We start from the raw sequence: 21,314 nt of genomic DNA on the forward strand, positions 1-21,314 counted from the left end.
GGCCCACAGTCCACTAGTGTCACAAGACTTGTGTTGATACTAATAACATGACAACAACCAAACAGGAAACTTCGTGCTACATGTGCAGCAAACACACTGCCTGGTGTAGGCTGAAATACTTTTAGGGGATAAGCATATCAACTTTCTAAGCACAAAGATCTTTGAACCTGCCCCTTTAGTAATAACTCAAACAAAGCTGACACCCTCCTTTTAAAAGGCACAATCATTCAAGCGTCAAATGGGGTGGAGTCTCTGTGTAAACACAGAGCACAGCATTTGTTTTGGGTGTAAAGGATCTATTACCTGAGCACATGGCAGATCACAGCCACAAATCCAAAGGGATTGTGTTCACTAAGCCAATAGTTGGCCGGGGCACGGTGAGTGTGACTACTACATGACTAATCCCTGCAAACACAACACTGTATACAATGACTCCCTCCCATTTTTTAAGCTCACACTTACTACAACCTCCCTCAACCCACCTGCGTTGGCATAGACTGTGTGTAAAGAAATAGACTGTTTTCTACTCCAATACATAAACAGCAGCAAAGTTAGGGACTACTTTCAGCTAATGTCCATTAAGTCACCAAAACTTACTGTTTTCTGAGTCATTCCACATCTTGAATCCAACTCTAGCAGCTGCACTACAAGTCCACAGAGAAAAAATAAAAGTTTGTTGCGGGACTATCAGGGGATCATTCCTACAACTCTCTCTGAACCAACATCTCTGACATTGCCTTCCTCCTCCACCTCACGTTGCTCCTCTGCTGGTGCCCAGACACGCCTCCCTGCCCGCCCCTCTACTCAAGCAGCTAACAGGGGACTTGGTGAAGTGACATATGTCTCCAAAGCCTCTCACTTGGCAAAGAGGCTCTCTAAGCTTGTGACAATGACTGGGACAAAGCCTGCACTGCGGGGCTACTCACTGAACATTAAAGAATGGGAGAAGAGGAAGTACAGACATGTCTCTCCCCCTCTCTTTCATTCTCTCCCTCCCTCTTTCACATATCCCTCCATCCGTCCTTCAACAAACTACGCACGCCCATTTACAACTGGCTCCGTCTGAATGATGTTAATGCAATGTGTCTCTCTGCTCTATTGAAAAGAGAAGGGAGTCATCTTTTCCCAGAGGACCAGGGCTTTTGTCAACGAGTACTTTCATTTCCACCCATTGCTGCAGGGTATTCATGGTGAAGGCATTGGAGAACATGCCAGAAATAGTCATGATGTTGTGATAGCAGGCCACTAGGCCATTTTGAAAATGTGATTTGGCTTTGCATTTTTTGCCATGCTCCCTCCTTGAAAGGTTTTTTATCATCCAAGTATAGTTTCTTATCTGGAGATGAGTGTTCAATCTTTATTTCTCTCACACAACTTAAACACCCCATTAATGCAGAGGCCTCCGATCTTATCTATTTGTAATTCTCTCAATGGACTCATTTATATTCCAAGGAGTACAGAGGAGATTTGCGGTATAGGTAGCAAAACACACACCACACAGAGTTTAAAGTGTTTTCCAATTTGTTTCCTGATCTGCACTGTAGGAATAATGGAGATTTTATCTGCAACATAATTTTCTAAGCCTAATGGAGACATAATGACCGCAACAACTAAGCAATGCTCGCACTGCCCTGCAGGGTCAAACACCCAGCAGGAAAAAAAATGTTACATTAACAGCTTCAGTATTTTAAGGCTTGAAATGAGATAGAGCAAGTCTTAGCCCTGAGAGAAGCTATTCTGGAAGCAGTTTCATATTTTAAAGATGGCTTTAATAAGCAGCTCTGGAGGGAAAACAACCTTAACCACATTTACTCTGCCTAATAAATGTGTCTTCCAATGTTCTTGCTTGCTTATATTTATCTAATTAGAAACATAGAGGTTTTGTACAACTCTACTTTGTTACTTTCAAACCAGCGACTGATTTAGACTTGCCTGCATTTCAGCTTAAAGTCGCTGTTGGTCCAGATGGCTGGACATAATTAAGCAGCCCATTTAAGCCATTTGTCATCACTTCTAATGGACCTTTCCCATGTTTAAAAGAGCATGGCTTATGTAAACAGAGAGAAGACAAACCTTGAAGGCAAAGCCTAACAGAGGAGCATGTACCCTCTAAGTTTGACATAGTACTGTGTGGACTATGTGCACAAAGGCTAAATGTAAATCAGAAGACAATAGCAGAGGCATGACCAAACATATGTGGTCCAGGCAGAGTAAGTATGTGCAGAGAGTCACCTGGCTGTGTGCTTTTGGAACTAGGACATGCACTTTAACATGTAAAGGAAATTAAACTAAAAGAAAATCATAAATGTATGTATTTAACATGGTATTTTTATGGTGTGTACAGAACAATTTATTTCAAAAGCTAAAACTAAAACTCAGTTAATTGATAAGATGGTAAAGGAAATGTATAAGCTACTATTTGATAACCAGGTTATTGTTTTTCTACATCTAGATATACAATGCAACAATTCTCAAGCAGAATTCCATATTTCTATTTTTTGTATTATTTAACTTCTATTTTATAATGTAAAACTACCTCTGCAACTCACCACTGCACTTTATCATATTATTTTAGCCTGTACATATTAGTCAAGCCTATTTGTTGTTTCTTTGTATTTATAGCTAAGGTTATTGTTATTATATTTTCATTTTATTTTTATTGTAGTTCTTATTCTTATTCCTATTCTTATGCCTTGTACAAAGAGAGCACAGTTTACCAAAGTCAAATTCCTTGTGTGTTCAAGCATACTTGGCGAATAAAGCTGATTCTGATTCTGATTCTGATTCTGATCTAAAAAGCCAAACATATGCTGGTTCCAGCTTTGACTTCGGCTTTTTGCTATTATATTCTGGAATTAAAGCTGGGGTTGGTAGTCAGATTTAGATACACTTTCTGTTATACTGGTTAAAATTATCTGTATGTCCCGATGGTAATCAATACATAATGTGTTCTTAAAAAAGTGGGAAAAAAAATGCTATCTACAGCCGGAGCAAACCTGGGAAAACACCAACCAAGCTCTATATGTTACAGCAAAATAAAGCTGATTAAGACAAAACCCTTTCAACCCCAATGATTGCTTATTGTGTCGATTATATACACATTAGAATCTGGTTATATTTGTGAATATTTCAAATTCATAGTGTTACAACTGTAGTAATGACACACAGCTTGAAGGATGACACCTTGGCGCAAGAAGTATGACAAACAAATAAGAATGCCAGGGATTTTGCCAAGTATTTTCAGGGTCTCTGATCATGACCAGTTTCATTGTGCCTGACTAATCAACAGGAACGTTGAAACAAAACAGAGACAACCCTCATTTGGGAATTCCAACTTCACGTCTCCAACATCTCAATCCCCTGTGGTGACACACTGAAAAGGTGGCCCTGCCCTGTGCCATTGTAGTGATGCATGTCCTCCACAGCCATCCTCGCCTCTGGTGCGTTCTGATAATTACACGTCTTGTCCTTAAGTCTCTATACAAAGCTCACAATTACACAGTCATTACAACATAGCATCCAAACAAACTTTAGAAGATGCATGCTTTTAAATGAGATGAATGGGTTCAAATAGCTGTGAAAATATTATACTTATTACACATACTGTTTGTTTGTAATGAGTATAATCAAAGAAAGGACGGAAGGCTTCCCGGACACACCTTAGTGTTTACTGTAAACCTGTAACAACAAAAGCTAGAGGTCACGACCCCTTCATATTTTCTTTTCATTCGCAAACATTGTTTGAAATCACAATAAAATAGTTTCCAGTGGGTGTTCACTAAAACAGAAGCAGACATAAGAATGCAGACACAAAAGAGAGACGCATTTGCTGTCAACAGCACAGATAGTGACAGCAGTGACAGAGGAGGGTTCAGACGTCCACGAACATCAGCAGAGACTGACTGACAGGAAGGCAGCCTGCAGACAAACTCTGTTCATGAACAAATACTGGAGTGTTTTGACTTGTCAACTTTGTTTTAGCCAAGTACAATAAGCACACAAACCTCTTCACACCTAATGGGCTGGGAAACCAAACATCTCATTCTCAAAATTCAGGATGTTTAACAGAAATATGATCCTAAAGAAAGTGTCATTAAGATGATTTTCTGTCTCTTGTTTATGTATGTGAGCAGGCTGCTGAGCTATTCAAAACATGTTAACTATTTAGGCAAACTATTTAGGTTCTTTCACACCTATGTGTCATTAGGGGTGCAGTTTATGACAAAACAGTAAAACTTAAAAACCACCAACTCACATTGTAGTAATTTTGATGATTCACTTTAACAAGTCATGCTACTACTTTTTGATGGTTTGTACAAAAGAAACACTTTAAACATATTCTTCCTTAGTCTACAAGAATAGTTTTACTGATATGACAAGTGCAACCTATCATCAGAGCATCTGTCATGGAAAACATCACCTGGATTCTTGAGGCAGGCGTCAAACACAAGGCTGTGCTTTGGCCCCATTTCACTTGGCTGGTTAAAACTGTGGCTACTGGGAATTAAAGTCAGTACAAATCATGGCTTTCATTTCAAAGAAGTCCTCTCAAAGGGTTGATCCGGATCCAGATAAAACCTGCAGTATCCAGATCAATCTGAACATTGTGTGTCCTTAGATGTAAATCCATTGATGCTTGAGTTTGAGAGTGTTACCCCATCAGCAAAGCAAACATTTCAACAAATCTCTTCACCTGTCTATGATGGGATCAAATAAGTGATAACGGGATGAAGCATGGTAAACTACCAAGGAACGATAACTTTCAAAGTAGTCACCCAAATGATAAAACAAATTATGATATGGTCTTGTACTTTTTGTATATAGTGCTTTTCTAGTTTTTCCAACCACTCTAAGTGCTTTCTTACGACTTGTCACATTCACCCATTAATACACTGATGGCAGAGGATGCTATAGTGTGGGACCATCAGTGTTAAATAATCCCATTCATACTCCTTCACACACCACTGACTTTGTAACCCTTCTAGGCCAGGGACACTTCAGCAAGTGACAAAGGGAGCTAAATGTAATAATATAGGATGCGTATCTGGTAACTTATCTTTTATATTTATATTTACAATATTGCAAAAGAAAAAATCCTTATATCATCTGTTTCCTGTCTTGTGCAGCCTTGGTTACCATTGTTGGTATATGAGTGACATTTATATGTACCTTGACTAATTACTTTTGTTGAAGCCAGTATTATTTCTTTATCTATGGTTTATTAGCACGGCTCCTCTGACAATCCTTCACAATTGCCCTACTTATCTGCACTTGAAACCTTTGCACCGTGTTTACACTCACTGAACATAATCCAACATCCGGAAGAGTCCTATGGTGTATATCTTTATTTCACTGTTTATATGTGTACTCCTTAAGGACAGTGATACAGTTTCAGCATTTGTAAATTGTTAGCCAACAACATATTTTAAATTAAAAAGTCAATTTTGAAAGTATTGTATGTTAAACTAGTTTTTCTAGTGAACTGTGATTAAATATATTGAAAACACAGATAGTTCTACCAAACCAGCTTAATGGGATACAAAAAAAAGCCTCAATGATATATTACAGGTCTATTTCTAGTGTAAACACCACACAATTTTAGGCTAGTTAAGGTCACAACAAAACATTCCCCTTACCTCTGAGGTCAACGTGTCTCTTCCTCATTACTTGTTGGTGCAGTAACATGCGCCTGACTCTGTTTCTATCCCCCAAGCACTCCAACAAGCTAGTAATCATGTACGCCAGGAATTCACACAAACAACTCTGACAGACATCAAACACATCAACATCAAACCTGTGCTTCCAGTATTATGTAAAGAGGCTGGAGCTTTACTCTGCTACATTGTATACAAGCATAACAGGTTTCAAGTAGAAGCGTGTAGCGGCTCATATTTCAAAACCTTTACACACGCGGACAAAAACATTGTGAAATGTATGCACGTAGAAAGATAGAGGTTATAAAACATGAGAATGCACACACCTTCACCTGAACACACAAGTCTTTGCCTGTGATCAATCCTCACATGATTCAAAATGTGAAAACCACACTGGTTTTGAGATACGTAAAACATGCATAATCAGTTCCACCACTAAAGCAGGGACATCATTCTCCCATTCTTTAATGTAAATGTTACTTTTGCAGAGCACATGTGCCTCTTAGAAGTTAAGGAAGGTGTCTCGCCTCATTTAGGAACCGCCAAGCTTGAAGTGGTTCCTGTGCTGGCACACAGCACTTTATGGAATGTCATTTAAGAGCTGCCTTCATAAACACAGGCGAGCCTGGCACACGAACAGTTGCCACACTATTAAAATCAAATTTAAATTCCTGACACCAAATCACAGAACATACGGTTGGGTATTTCAAACAAATATTGCCTCCTTCTGTACTACTTGGCTTGTTTGGAAACATATTTTCTCCTAACAGGAAAATAAATACATATTTTAATGAATTCCTGTTCAAAACAAAATTAAGGCTGTAGAATGAAATGGAATAGGAAAAACATGAGTCACTATGGAAACATGTCCCTTACAGAAGTGAAGAGTGACAAAGAGTGGCATTCAGCAGCTTAATCAGTTTGCCACAGCTAGCAACACGGGGAGAGACAGTGTGGAGACAAGCAGTCACACTCAACTTCCTCCCTTCAAACACCGCAAGGCCACGAGGAGACCTCTTCACACCTTCCTTCACCCTCACACATTGCTCATCAGTGTGGCAGAGAAGCAGATAAAAGGAGCAGTGCTGTGCTCTGTGGTCTGAACTAAGCTGGTAATTAGTTTTATGGGATAATCCTGGAGGAATAAAGTGGTATTTAGTCAGGTTGATGAAGTCTTTTTTAAGAAGTGCGACAAATGGCAGAAATTTTGCTTCAAACAGGACAATCTCTGTTTGTCCTCACATTCAGTTCTTTGAGCTCAGTTGGAGTCTGAGCTTGAAAAAAGTTTGACTTTACAAACCTTTCTAAGGGAAAGTACTGCTTGATTGATTCTTTGAAGCATGTATCAATACTTTAGTTTCCCACAAAAACTGGAGAAAAGGAGCGTTTCAGCACAGTGACTTTTCTCAACAAATCACCTCAAAACGTTCAGAGTTTTAATTATTTTTTAACTTTGATCAGTGTTGTGCTGTGAACTCAAACAGTGGTTAACTGTGATCATGTGTGTGTGTGTTACAGTGAGGAGTGGGGAAGAGCGAGCAGAAAGTGCCTTCACTTCTATCATCTCTATTAAGCCTCTTAATAGTTCATAGAAATCAAAAGTAAAATGAGCCTTTAATTAGTAGCCAGTTTAATAAAAGTAGTTTGATAAACTCTATTTGTTTATGTTGTAATATTTTGTGTTCTTTATACTGTGACCTTTTCTAAAAATAGACTGTCTTGGGGAAATAATCAGAATGTATCATCTTGCTTATAGTATCCGATCTATCAAACCACATCTTATTGTCATGTATCAGTTTTTAATGTTATTGCCAGATTATTTCCAATACACATCCCTAATAAGCATCAATGGCACAAATCCACTCAGTACAAATACTTGAGCATATCAGTAATGGCAGTACTCAGCTAAGCCAAAAGATAGCACAAGTGGACAAATTCAACTCTTGTAAATCTCAATATTGACAATCTCCCATTGACAAAAATAACTGACAATAACAGCCACCCACAAAGCTACAGATTCCTGCGTAAGTGGTGACAAGTTCTGATGAATGCCATTTTGTGATGTTTAGAAAACACAGTTTTATCCCGGGGATTAAAATTCATCTCCAAAGTGCTCAAGCACAGAAAGTAAAGTGAAGCCTCACTTCAGGGCGAGACCTGTCTGGTCTTGTAGCATGCAAACACCATTGTGAGCACTCTCACTCTCCCACATGTTCCCTCCGATCTCTCCTTTTAAACACTGAAAACATAGTTTATGAATGTCACTACTCAAGCCCTGGGCAAACTAAAAGAAAAGAAAGAAAGAAAAGAACCATTTTCCTGTCACTTTAAAAAAAACTTATTTTGGTCTCTCTCTAAACGGCCTGCACCTGCAGCCTAGTTTCTTCTTCTGAAACAAGACAGAAAAGAATGAGGAGTGATATTTCTACCTTAACAGCTGTTTGTTTGGATGAAAAGAGTCTGAGCCAGGGATCTAAACCAATAAGCATGTGTCACATCAACAGGCATCAAGTTTAATCTTTGCAGATCAAAAAAAGATATATTGTAATCACTGACACAGGTCTGTAACAGTCCAGTTGTAAGCATGATAGTCTTATTGAAACAAAAAGAAGAAAAGCTACAATATGTAAACAGTTCTTGATGAAATGAAGAGAAATACGTGCTGAAATTCTCCACATTGACCACATTCTTTGGATGAAAAAACAGCAAAGGGAATTCAGCTGGCATCTAGTGCATGCAGAGAATCTTCATAATTTGTGAGAAGCTAATCAGACAAACAAATGACTTATTGGTCTAGTCATGATGAGCTGGCAATCAATTTCTTTAGAAGCATCTGCTGAAACATGTCAAGAGAGTATAAGGCTCATGAGTCACCTCAAAGTGCACTCTCAAAACTATTCATCAAACATCATTATATGTGAGCAAGCTCTGACAAGGGCTTACATCTGCAATATGTAGTGAAGAAATATTCCACTGATACTCATCAGAGAGAAGAGTCCACACAAAAAAAAAACAACCAGAGTCCTCCCTATAGAGTAACTCGTGATGACAAGGTTATTCTACAAATACATCACTTGACTGCAGCTGAGGCCGTTCATGAGCTCTAATTTCCTATTTCAGGTTGTATTCACCCGGTTTGCCCTTAATCTGTTACTCCAGAGAGATGGCTCTGAGCCAGTGGCGCTTGAGGAGACTCATCAACTTGGTGGGCCTAAATTACTCTCTGGACGGTTAACATAGGAGATGTACCTTGCTTTACCCCATGTGAGTGATAGCCTCGCTGCTGTCGAACACAGGCCCATGACAGGGGTACCCCTGTGAAAGTGTCAGGACCTTGCTTCATTTGCATTTTTGGAACATCATGAATGAATGTGTTTGTTCTGGTCTGTGCTCCCTATTCAAAGGGTCCATTAAAGAGTGTTTTAGGAGTTCCACTGTGTTGGGTCGGAAGTTTGAGAGCGGGTGCTTACAGCAAAGGAAAAAAGTTCTGAGGGTCATGGTGGCCCAGTCCATCTGTATGCAGATGATACACTGCTTGACATCTTACAGCTTGAGAACAGGTGGGCCACATAACAACCAAAGACATCGGACAGGTTCATAAATGTTTCAGCACAGAAACTGAACATGTTGGCAGGCTGTGATTAATCTGAGGGTGGCTGCTCTCACATTCACAGCCAAGAATCAACGGAAGCCTGTTTACTGTAAATCAGGGAGTACAACAGCCCCCCGGCAACTCCGCTAACTAACAATTAGCAAATACCTTGTTTTCCCACACAAAGGTATGATTAATGCTCCTCCTGCCCAACACACACACACACACACCACAAAATTTTTTGTAAGAGATAGAAAATATTTTACCAACTACTTGTGATAGCCACTCAAATCAGTGTATCCAAGGCACTGAAAGAAAGGACATTTCCCTCAACAAACCCACAGCTTCATGTTGATCTGCATTTCAACCATTCAAAGAACACAATAGCTATTTGTTTGTTTCTTGGGCATGTATCAGAGTTTTTGGACTTCCTGAATCCTCTGCCAGTCATGCACAGTTGATCATTTACAGGTCTGTAAAATTAGGCTTATAACATGCTGCTTCTTGTTTAAAACATTGAAAATACAGTGAATTTTAACTTTTTGGAAAATAATGAAAAACTCAGAGATTTAAAGTACGATGTGTCTGCATTTGGTTAGGAGCAGCAGCATCACACAAAGCCTTGTTGGACAGATCAGCAGCATTGACCATCTGTCATTTGTGCTTGGTATTGGGTACATGGTAATTACAGTGAATGGAACTCCTAAACCTTTTACTTACTAATAAAAACACAGCTTAAAAATGATGTTACTGCCGTTTACTCATTTAATTTTTAGAGGAACGTTATGGAATTTAAGAAAAGGCTCTATTTAAAAAATATTGATTTGACAGAGCTACAATAAAGCATGGGGGGTTATCGCCAAATAGATGCCAATGATTATGGAATAGTATTTCGGCTTGAAATGCCCATCCCTAATAGACATAGTGATTTCACTCATTGGTTTCTAGGAGTCCAAATATGGTGGTCGCCATATTTGGACATGCTGACTCCAACTCATGTAGAAACCAGGAGGTGGACTTGAGGATCTAGCCTTGCTGTCTGGAGAACAGCTACTCATCTGTCAGTCAAATCAGCATCACATGTAATTATTTCTAAATAGCCATAATATATTAAAGATGGATGAGTTATTACAAAAAACAACCCTTGTACTGGGGATGTACACAATTAATCGATTATCAATTAATTGATTGTTAAGAAATTACTCGAAACACACATTTTTGTATTCAATTTTCCGTCACGTGGAACAAACACCATGTGGTCTCATATTACACTCAGCTATCAGGGAGGTGTTTTAAGTTTTAAAGCATGTTTCGATGTGATTCAGCGGGCTAAAGGTGTTGCGCACAGCAGAGACGCACGTCTGGCGGCTGCGGTTGTGCGTCAGGTCACCATGTGCGCTTTTTAAAGAGGAGCAATACGCAACTGCTGCCAACAACGACACGGACACGAAGGTTGAATACTTTACACAGGGCATTTCCATACCGTTGGATACAAAGCCAACAGACTGGTGGGAATTGCTTGTACGCTATGTTTGCAGACCAGCAACATCAGAGCCGTCTGGGCTTTTCTGCAGCTGGACTGATTATGACCCGGTTGCGCTCCCAGCTGACACCTGACCGAATACACATGTTTATTTTTCTCAGTAAGAACGAGTAGACAGAAAACTGGACACTGTGAGTCTGAAGTACTTTTCTGTTAGTATTAAGAGCTTTCACTTTATAAGATTATGTCCACGGAGAATATTTGTATGAGCCTGATCGTTGATAATCAGTGTTAAACATGCACCCGTATTCAATCCCGTTAGTTATATGCATTTTGTTGCTGTAGAAAATATGATTTAGGGGGGAAAAAACGTATTTGGTATTGTTTTTGACATGAGAATAATAATGTTTTTTTTTTTATTGATTAATCGATAATGGATTGTTAACATTTCCAAAAATCAATCATGGAAAAATGCTTAAAATGTACATCCCTACCCTGTACAGTTGTTATAATAAAGCAAGGAGGTAGACACCAACACAGGTTTTGTACCAGCCTGTTAACACATTTAAATCTGCTGTAAAAATGGGCATTTTAAAATGGACCCTGATGGGGTTTCATTGTTTTTGAAGCCAGCTTCAAGTAGTCACTGGAGGAAAGCCTTTTTTTTTTTTGCACTTCTGTATTGACTTTGTTTTTCAACATCAGAGGTTGCTGCTTGGTTAGAATAAACAGTGATTCTGGCGTCAGGCTCACATGTACAATCTATTGCATTTAAAAACAAGTTTTCATAAATGTTACCTGTCCATGTCCAGACAACGCCACTGAAATGTATGATCTCAGTGATACAACATATTATTGGATTTTAAATGGCAGTTACAGTGGAAGAATTCTGGATAGTGTTCACAAACATTATGAAGAGAAGCTTTCCAGCTGCCTCCTCTTTCTTTATCTGTTCATTGGAAAGAAGCATTGGAGAGAAGCAAGGAGATGCATGCTGATTTGGCTGAACCTCTACTTGGCCTGAAGGCAGTAGAGAAAAAAGGTAGAACTGCATGCTACCATATAAAGCATCCTGTGTAAGATTATTCTGAGCAAGGTTGAGACCCAGAGAAAGCATGGAAGTTAGGGAGTGAGAGGAAAGACAAAAACAAAGCAGGAGGGGGAAGGTAGAGAGGATTTGGGGTGATATCTACGGCACAGGAGAGAGAAATCCATGGGAATTCAACTCATTAGCATATGAATCAAATTCCAGCAGCAGCAAAAAGACAGACATTCAGTTCAGAGCCTGTTGTTAAGAATACCAGCAGTAGATGAGCAAAATCAATGGTCTCAGGGTGCAAGGGTCATCATTAATCCTCTCATGGTGTGCATCAAATGTAGAGCTGAGGATTTCAGATTACTGGGCAAAATATGATAAAGATAAAATAACACATATCACCATGACACGCTGTAGGAATTCAAACAAGCATGTACAACACTTGTGACTCACTGTAGGGGAAAAATGCCAAGCTTTGAGGAGGCAGCTGCTTCTTATGGTTATAAAAGACACCTTTAAGATGATATTTCTAACATGTGGTCATTAAATCACAACTCAGACATAACAACCCTTCGTACTCTTCAGTTTGATTATACAAACTGCGATGAAAAGCTCCATTCATTAATCGAACAGTCAACTGACAAATCGTTGGAAATGAAAGTTTGGAAATGTTCTTGTCTTGTCATACATCACAGTTTACCGAATATCTTTTGGCTGGTGCAGACATTTGAAGTTGTCACATTTTTTTCTCTTTCTATTCATTATTCTTTTCTTGAATCTAGTCAGCAGTCAGCAGATTGCTTGTCAATGGAATAATTATTGGCTGTGGCGCATGACTCAACACTTGTGTAGTGGGATCAAAATCCAATTCAAGAGATAATAAATGATTTCTGTCTGGAGATAACTAAATACATTACTTGCTGGAGATAGAGCTGCCATGGTTGAATTTCTATATACATGAAAATGTTTGAATTGGACTGGTGGATAGACAACTGATGGTGTTCAAACTTAAAAGGTAAAGGTTTTGCAGTATTTAGGACCATTTTTAGGTAACTGTTCCTTAGGTACCTTAATTTTATCGTACCTCAAGTCTCTATTTACTTGTATGCAATCTGTGAAATCATCTGCAGTCAATTTCAACATAAAAGCCTTAATTTTTTTGTTATTACATCCTCAGTAATAGTGTCCATTCATCTCCTTATGGTAAGTCTCAGTTAAACATTAGATAGTCAATTAATCAGGGACTTCAGTCTGGCTTGCTTCAGCGATATGAAACCAAGATACCAATTTTCCTCTGATGTACTTGCAATGAAGGGGTCTTTGGTTGCATCCATAGACTGTAAAAAATGGATGTAGTATCCGTGACGTCACCCATCTGTTCCTGAGCGCTGTTATGAAGTTAGTCACCAGTGGGTGCCATATTGGAAATGCTGAACACAACCAAACTTTGTCCGAGCTAGTGTGTGTAAAGAGGCGGGCCTTTAGCCTATTCACTAACAGCTACAGGGTGCCCAACTGTCAATAAAGTCATGCCCTTATTTGGGCAAAACTTGTAATTTTAATATCTTCAAAAATACTGAGTTATACAAAAATTCACCCCCGTACAGTGTGTGCAGATAGAGAAATTAGCTACTCAGACCTAAACTGTGGTTTCTGCAGCCAGCCTCAAGCAAACGCTCCGTGAACTGCAGATTTTAGGACTTCCGCATGAGCTTCATATTTTAAGACCGGAGGTCGCCGCTAGGTTGCATCCCAAGAAGTTGAGTTAGCATTTGTCGCTCAAGGGAAATGTTTTATCTAGAGTGGATTGTTCACTGCATCTGCAAACAAACATCTGTTTGAAAGTTATTTCATTTTTTATGTTGATAGAGATGCATTTTTATGCAACTGCTATAAGTAGTAGTTACAATGTAGGTACAAATTGCAAATAAAAACCTCCACAAACCAACAATATAAGCAGTTACAGTGGATTCAATATGACTAGCTACAATATTATTACTCTGCTAATGAATAATGACTAAGAATGTGTATTTAACACTGCTGTAATTATATAATACAACTAAAGTAATAGACTGAAAGTGTTTTCTTCTGGTAAATGGTCACTCCAAGTCTGTTCTATCACTGAAGAACAGGATTTTAAAACTTCCTCCAAAACAATCTATCATGTACAGAACTGAAAATCACAAAATGCACAGGAAATGCACCATGGCAGGTGACTTAACGAGTCATTATTTGAGTCTGGTATTAGTGGTGAGAATCGTTGTTACATGTGGATCATCCCAGCCTTGGAGCAGGGGAACATGTACTAACATGGAGACCATGCGTCATACCCAAATTCTTCACTTCTGTCAAACACAGGAGAGGTCTTGTCATCATGTTCTCACACACATGTGCCTAATGAAGGGAAAGATTTAGTGGTAATCGCGTGACATGCCTTGATTTTAAAAGAGCCTATCTAAAGTTCTCCCCTCTCCACAGGTTTCAGGGCCAAAAGAAAATAGAATTTGGAATAATGCATTGGGAAATCTGCAGGAGGTGGGCACACGCAGAGAGGATGTTTACTTCATATTCTGGTAACCCGGACATTCTGTCACTGTCAACAAGGCGATGTGCTGTATATGTCACGTCTTATTATTGTGTTTCTGTCTCAAAGTATGCGTTGTCCTGAAAAGGGGGAACTTAACAGTGAGGGCACTGTTCAAAAGAAGGCGTCCAGATGGATGTCATGAAGAGCATTTCAAGTGCCAGCAAAGCATGTTCCTCACTTGCTGCATGAGGAATCTGAAGGTCCTGAAAGTACAGCTTAAGGGGTGAAGGATGTCTGAGGACAGCATGTGTGATCGCCCTCTGAGCCAGATCATCCCTGTCCTCTTGTGCTTGACCGAGAAACTTCAGATCCTCCAATTCAGACAGAGTGCAAAGTTATTTGTGCCCCCTGTGAGGGGCGTTTATTTCACCAAACAGTTGTCGGCTGGAGCGGTCGTGACCTTTGCTCTTGGTTGTTAGGACATGCCAGAGCTGAGAGGCAGAAAGCCAGGCACCATGGTAACGAGACTGCTGGAATCCACGCTGGAAAGATTTACTTGAAAACATGTCCACAGGATACAAGCTAAAGCCCTTCATCGGGTGAATGTTTGATGCTAACAAAACTGTCAGCATACGTAAAAGGACAGACAAGACTGACAGTGTGAAGATACAATCAGTTTCTGACATTGATCCCTCTATTTTAAACCACAGCGTTGATGGCGGTAAGTTCCTGTGTCAGTGACTCCTGTAAATATTTCACAAGCATTCCAAATGTGGACTGGCTCTCCTCGGAGGAGAGCAATAAATTCCCCCTTGCCAAACACACACATCAGTGCTCCAGCCATTTAGTTTCTCTTTCATGGCCACTTTCTGATCAAAGCCACCCAAGCGTCATTAAATTATTGAGCGAGAAGTGGAGAAGGGATGCCTGCATGTCCTTTTATGGCACAGAGGCAGGGAACTACTACCCCAGCTAACACTCACAGCAGGAAAGAGCATGGGAACGACACAGACGAACCACCTGCTATTCTTTATCAAACACAGAAATTCTGCTTGAGATCAGATTCTCTTTCTATCCATAACTTTTAGTTTTGTTCTCTGTTGCAGGTGATAGATGGTATTTTTGTGCTGGGACTATTACAAAAAGAAGATGCTGGGTCAATTTCAGCTTGCCCATTTAAACATGCGCAGACAGAGTGTGGCACTATGTTTCTGACAGCTGTTATCTCAAATTCCTAAGTACGCAGACTGCTAAATTTATTCACGTATGCAGTATTTGCAGATTATTTTCTTAAAACTGCTTAAACAGTTAATCCACATGAATCCCTTCTATGGGTCTATTGATATGTAAAAGATGTGAGTATTGGGCCTCTCTCTATCACAGTCACATTTCTTTTTTAATCATTCTTTGCCCTGCGGAGAAGTTATTTTGCTGCCATTTCCAACGTAAATAGCATCCTTGTGGTTTTGTTTGCCACAGATTGAGTGGAGCAATATATGAATGAGTGTCATTGTGTTGGTGGTAACTCATTTAGATTATGTTTGTTCCTGCTGCAATTAGGAGCTTTGTACATTAACGTATTTGGCATCTTGTGCCTCCATACTAACTGACTAATGTGTTATTACCGTGTACTAAAAAGCGAACTGCCTTTTTTGATGTTATGACTTGATGGTATATAAACTGTTTTGACTTCATATGAGTTTGCACCCTTTTCTTTGCTTTCTAATTTTAAGAGAATTCCCAAACGCGTCCGCTTTTTCGATAAAGCTCCATCACAGAGATTGATTTGTTGTGACTAACAGCAAATGAAGCTTTAGTGATTTCAGCCAGGAAGACTAGATCCAGCATGCTGATTCATTGTTCACTTCACTTAATTCATTGTGCAATCACTCCTTCACACATGCTCACTTATATTTCCTGAAGCTGGTCTCATCACCTGGTCACATCTATGCAACAACCCAGCAACCCTGTCAACATATCATATTGTTGCTGTCTGTTTTAAGTATGACTTTCGCTTCCTCCACTTCATACATTTGCTACATGTGACCCTCCACCTCCCCATCAACACCCAGCCTTCTAAAGTTTCACTGGCTTCATTAAGGCCAAATTCCACCGGATCCGGGTCTGGTCTGTCTCTGCTCTATCATGGCACCAGAGTTGACAGGTTTCTATTCTAGTCGATGTGCTAACTTCCACTGGATCCGCTCCTTTGCGTTCCAGCTCCGTCTCTGATCCAGCACACCAGAGCCCTCCAGATCAGATAAGCCAGACTTCTGTTTTTGCAAGATGCCGGAGCACAATGCATAAATCTCAAGAGAGAAGATCAAGCGGGAAAGGAAGTCAGGCACCAAAACAAAATTAAAACATCCAGTTATAGAATAGTATAAAACACTCCGTGTTGTCACCAGATTGTTTTCACTTAATTATGACAACAAACCGCCATGATGAGCGGAGCCAGACCTGGAGTCAACAGGTTTGAGGTTTTCAGAGGCCATAAAGACAACATGGATGAGGAGAGGAGTCAGTAATTACTGCGGGAAAACCTTGGTCACATGACTCCAGGTGTCCAGCGGCCCTGCTCCGTGCTGCGTTCTGAAAACGCAACCAGTGGGTGTTGACGGACCACAGAGCACGATGCTGGACCGCAGTGGATCAGATACGGACCGTACACTGACCTGGTGGAAGTCCGATGTTAGCCTTAGATGACATAACCAGCAATCCACCCATCACTGCCCTGTCTTTGCAGTTTCATCAGCTTCTTCAGCTTCATCAACCATCTCCCAACAACTGTTCAGTCTTTACAGTTTCTTCAGTTTTCATCAGCCTCAGACTAAATCATGAGCCAACAACTCTACAACCAGTATCTAGACCAGGCGGGGCAGATTTTGGTGCCACTCATGGCAAACACCCCTCAATCACCCTATCTCCCTGAAGAGTTCAAGTTCCAAATAAACTCTAACAATGACTCACTTTAACATCATCTCTGTAAAGTAAATATCTATCTGCTATTCATTACCTTGTCTCCCCTGATTGAAACACTCTGATTTCACCATCTGAACCCTCTGAAAGTAACAAAGGAACGATGTTATTTGTGACTCACTAGTGGCTGCATGTTGTTACTATAATGCTGTTGGCACGAGTGACTGAGTTTTACTCCCCCAAGCTTGTCTCAGATTAAGTGGCTGAGAAACTCGCCCCCTGCTTTGTAAGGCTCTTACACTGCTGTGATTCTTCTAATGGATAACACTGAGCAGCTCAGATGCTGACAGCAGCTAAATATGTTTTATGTTCAGTCTTGACACGTTTGGCAGCATTTTAGACTCATTTATGACCCATTTACGAAAAACAGAATATTGGGTGAATATGCCATGTTGTAAAATGTCCTGATAATCCAGTAATTGTATGATACTTATGCACCAAAATGTCTGTGTTTGAGGATGTTTTTGTCACTATGCCACATCTGTAAAGCACTGCTTTGACCTATACAGCTGCATTAGTGAGTAAGTATAGTAAAAACCAGTCTGACAGGCTTCAATTATACAATTAGAGAAGTTCCTAAGAAGCGTAATTTTCTCTGGAAGACATACAAAGTAGGTGGAGACCGGCAGGCTTGGCAAGTGGTGACACATGCTTGGTATACCTGTCCCAGACTCAAGCTGTGTACAACCTCTGAGGAGGCAGAACAAAGATTTACTGGAACACTTACTTTTATGTTCTCTCATTGTTGCCACTGGGGAGCTATTTGCCCGGGAAAGTTTTGATTTCCATTTCATGGTGTCAAAGCATTATGACATTTCCAGCATGAATCCGCTGTCAGTTTACACTGAAGCACTTGCTTCATAAGAAGTGCACTCAGACAAACCACTCGCCTTCTGACATTTAGAATTTATCATCCTTTCTGTGCCTCTAATAAGCCAGCAAATGCCGTGAGCAATGGACTTGGAAGATTCAATCTAATTCTATGGAGAATCCCTTAGACAAAACAAGCAGCACCACAAGGTGATTTTCAGAGAAGAAGAATGAATTAAAACTGCACACTGAAAAAGGCACAGCTAGAAATGACTGTGTCTTTTCAGTGGACTACACAATTCAAGCAGAGCTCCAACAGGAAAAAGAAAAAAAAATCAATAGGCAGGTGTTTGGTTTCTGAATAGTTTTTAGTCACTTTGCCAAACAGTTGCTTTCCCAGAATAAAGGATGTAATGATTTTTTTTTGTGATACATGACAGCAAAGTGGATATCTTTTGATCGTGGACTGTTTGTCACACAAAACACAGCATGTAAGGAAATCATTTTTTGTTTTGGGGTAAATGTGGAGGACATTTTTCACTGTCTAACATTATACAGACAAAACACTTCGTTATAGAACTTTATATCCCCCAGAATGCAAAGATAGCTATTCATCAAGATGACAATAAATACAATCAGGAACCTTCCTATTTGATCAGCTCAAACTCACAATATTAATTAATAATAAAAAACTGCTACCCAGACATTTTTAGTCAACTAAATATTCCTTTGTTCTGTAGAGCAACTTTAAATGTAATATTCCATCACTGCTGTAATGCAAGACAACATGACCTTGTGGATTTGAAAGCCAGAGTATCTGAAAGAGAGAGAGAGCCAATCATGCCTGAGTAAACACATAACTGGTTGTTTTTCAAAGTTTGGATTAAAAGCTGACCTGTTTCTCATGTAAAAACTTGCTGTACTGTAAATTAATTCATTGAGAGGCTAGCCAACACCACACCACAGGGAGCTGAGGATCCCAGGACTCCCCCAATTACCACATTTCAGTCAAGTTGGGTCACACAAAGAGAGAGAGACTCGACCCATTTGGCTATGACAAAGCTGCAGGGGCCTGAATGGGCCGCCTTCACAGGACTGAGTGTGGCCAAAGCTCTGAGCAACTCTGCAGCCAACACTCCTCTTCACTCTCTGAGTGTCCGGACAGAAGAACAGACGCAGAGAGATGTGATCTCACTGTAAAGCATTTGCATTCACGTAAAGGGCTCTGACTACGGGAAGAGGGAGAACGCAAGGGAGCAAGTGAGTTTAACACAAATGAGCTGGAAAATCACCCATCTTTGAAAAATCTGGAAATCTGTAAGTCATACATAGAAAAGGTAAATGAAAACCTTAACTCCGAATAACATTCACATTTTATCAGCTTTAGGGAATGTACTGATACTTTTTGCTCCATTTGAGGAAATGGAATCAAATGAAACAACTCAACCATAACCAACAAGACCTTTTAAGGTTAAAGTTGCACAAAATCTGCAATGATTTTGAAAGTAGTCTCACTGGGAGACGTCTTTAAACACTGCTGAGGAAAATCACAGAGGGGGTGAAAATGCATAATTCACTCAAATCCATTAAGAATAATAGCAGAATTATGCTGTCAATAGATGAACAGTAAATGTAAAAGACATGAAAGAGATAATTATTATAAAACACAGCTGATTTGTGAAATAATGGGGAAATGTTTTGCAATTATGTAATAAGAACAAAACAACAGTATGCACATAAAAATGCTAATCTCTGGAGGAAGGCTGTAGCTAATTATCTTCAGAGAGACAATAAATGACATAAAGAAGCAAGACTTGTAGAAGCGTTTTGTCCCAGACTTTGTCTTAGTATTCACTGTCAGCTCTGAGTCTTTTTCTTCAATAATCTGCCTGTGAAGTCCTACTGTTCTCCTTTTGATTGTTTTGCCTCTGAGCACCACAGGAACCACATTACGCTCAGGTAAAAGTCTTTACCTGGTTTAACGTGATAAATAGGACCTGTTCTGTGTGATGCTCAGGTATGACTGATGGCTCTTGCTTGTTCTGACTTGAAACTAACTTGTCCAACCTAAGATAAAGCAGACCTCTTACACTAATATCTCGGCATTCTTCTGTCACAAACTTTGACAGGAGTAGTAACTTCTTCCCTCATGAACAATCAAACTGTAAAACACTAAAGACTCCTGTGATACATCACATCCAGTACAATATCTCAACAACCACGTTTAATATTGTAATGTATTCTGTAACATATTTTATTATTATATTCATCTACTAAAATTTGAACTCTGGCTTAGGTAAATTCATTTATTTATGTCTTAAAAGTACTTCTACACCTTTCTTTGTACAGATAGTATTTTTATGTAGAATGTTTAAGGTTAGTTTTTAGGTTTATGTATTTATTGTCCTTACTGTCTTGTTGTTAAGTACCAGTGTTCCATTCACCACGTCAAATTCCATGTGTGTGCACGCTTACTCGGCAATAAAGATTTCTTGATTCTTGATTCCTGATTCTTGAACTTACCCAAAAGAAGCGCAACTGATGAAACGTCTGCAAAGTTTCTTCTTCAAATCCCTCAGAGGTTCAAGGTGTCCAAAAGTTGAGGCAACTTTTATTCCGCGGAAAAAGTAAGTGCTGATGAAGTGACAAGCATGTCAAATCTTGCTGGCTTTTTTGCCTCAGACGCCCAACGTGAGAAAGTCTTTGACGGACGGCCAAAAAGCGCAATCAACAACTGCAACTATGACTCAAGTCTCCACAAGGTCGTATCTCTATTTTAGAAACGAGGGGGGTCAAAGGACACGCACTGACTCCGCGTGTGGAATGACTGCTGTCATATACTATAACCGGAATGCAACCACAGACTTTGCTATATGTGCCGTATACAAAGCGTCGGGACATTTTTCAGTACGCGTGTGTGCGCCCGCGCGCGTGCCGCATGTCAGTCACGGTAAAAGTCTAAAGCGCGCGAGCGGCATCATCACTTTTCCCCATAGTTTAGCTGCTAACAGGGGCGTCTCCAGGAAGTCTGGGTCCAAGGTGAAGATACCATATTGGGCCTAACTCTTTCACAAAAGTTATCTCAGCACTCTCTTGTCACTCTTAAGATACAAGCAAGGTACAGTAAAACTATTCAGTTTATAGTCTATAAAAATATATTTTCAATGCTGAGAAAAAATGTGTAATTGAATTTTAATTGACTAGTGTAAGATGAGATTTATTTTAAGTGTCAT

General features: G+C 39.8%; 1 protein-coding gene across 5 annotated transcripts in view; it reads right to left on the reverse strand.

Annotated features, from left to right (window-relative positions):
- The window catches only part of LOC117821874 (neural cell adhesion molecule L1-like protein), a 59,313-nt gene extending 38,261 nt beyond the window's left edge, over positions 1 to 21,052 (reverse strand). For 2 of the 5 annotated variants that reach the window (XM_034696419.1, XM_034696416.1), the window contains exon 1: positions 598 to 729. Coding sequence is in view for 1 of the 5 variants with exons in the window: in XM_034696415.1 (XP_034552306.1) it covers positions 598 to 612 (15 nt within the window). In the remaining 4 variants the exon portion in view is untranslated. Of the gene's footprint in view, positions 1 to 597; positions 730 to 20,604 lie in introns of those variants that run through there. The other 3 variants (XM_034696418.1, XM_034696417.1, XM_034696415.1) reach the window with 3 other exon arrangements.
- Positions 21,053 to 21,314: the final 262 nt, after the last annotated feature.

This window comes from Notolabrus celidotus, chromosome 11 (assembly GCF_009762535.1).
Source record: "Notolabrus celidotus isolate fNotCel1 chromosome 11, fNotCel1.pri, whole genome shotgun sequence".
Lineage (NCBI taxonomy): Eukaryota > Metazoa > Chordata > Actinopteri > Labriformes > Labridae > Notolabrus > Notolabrus celidotus.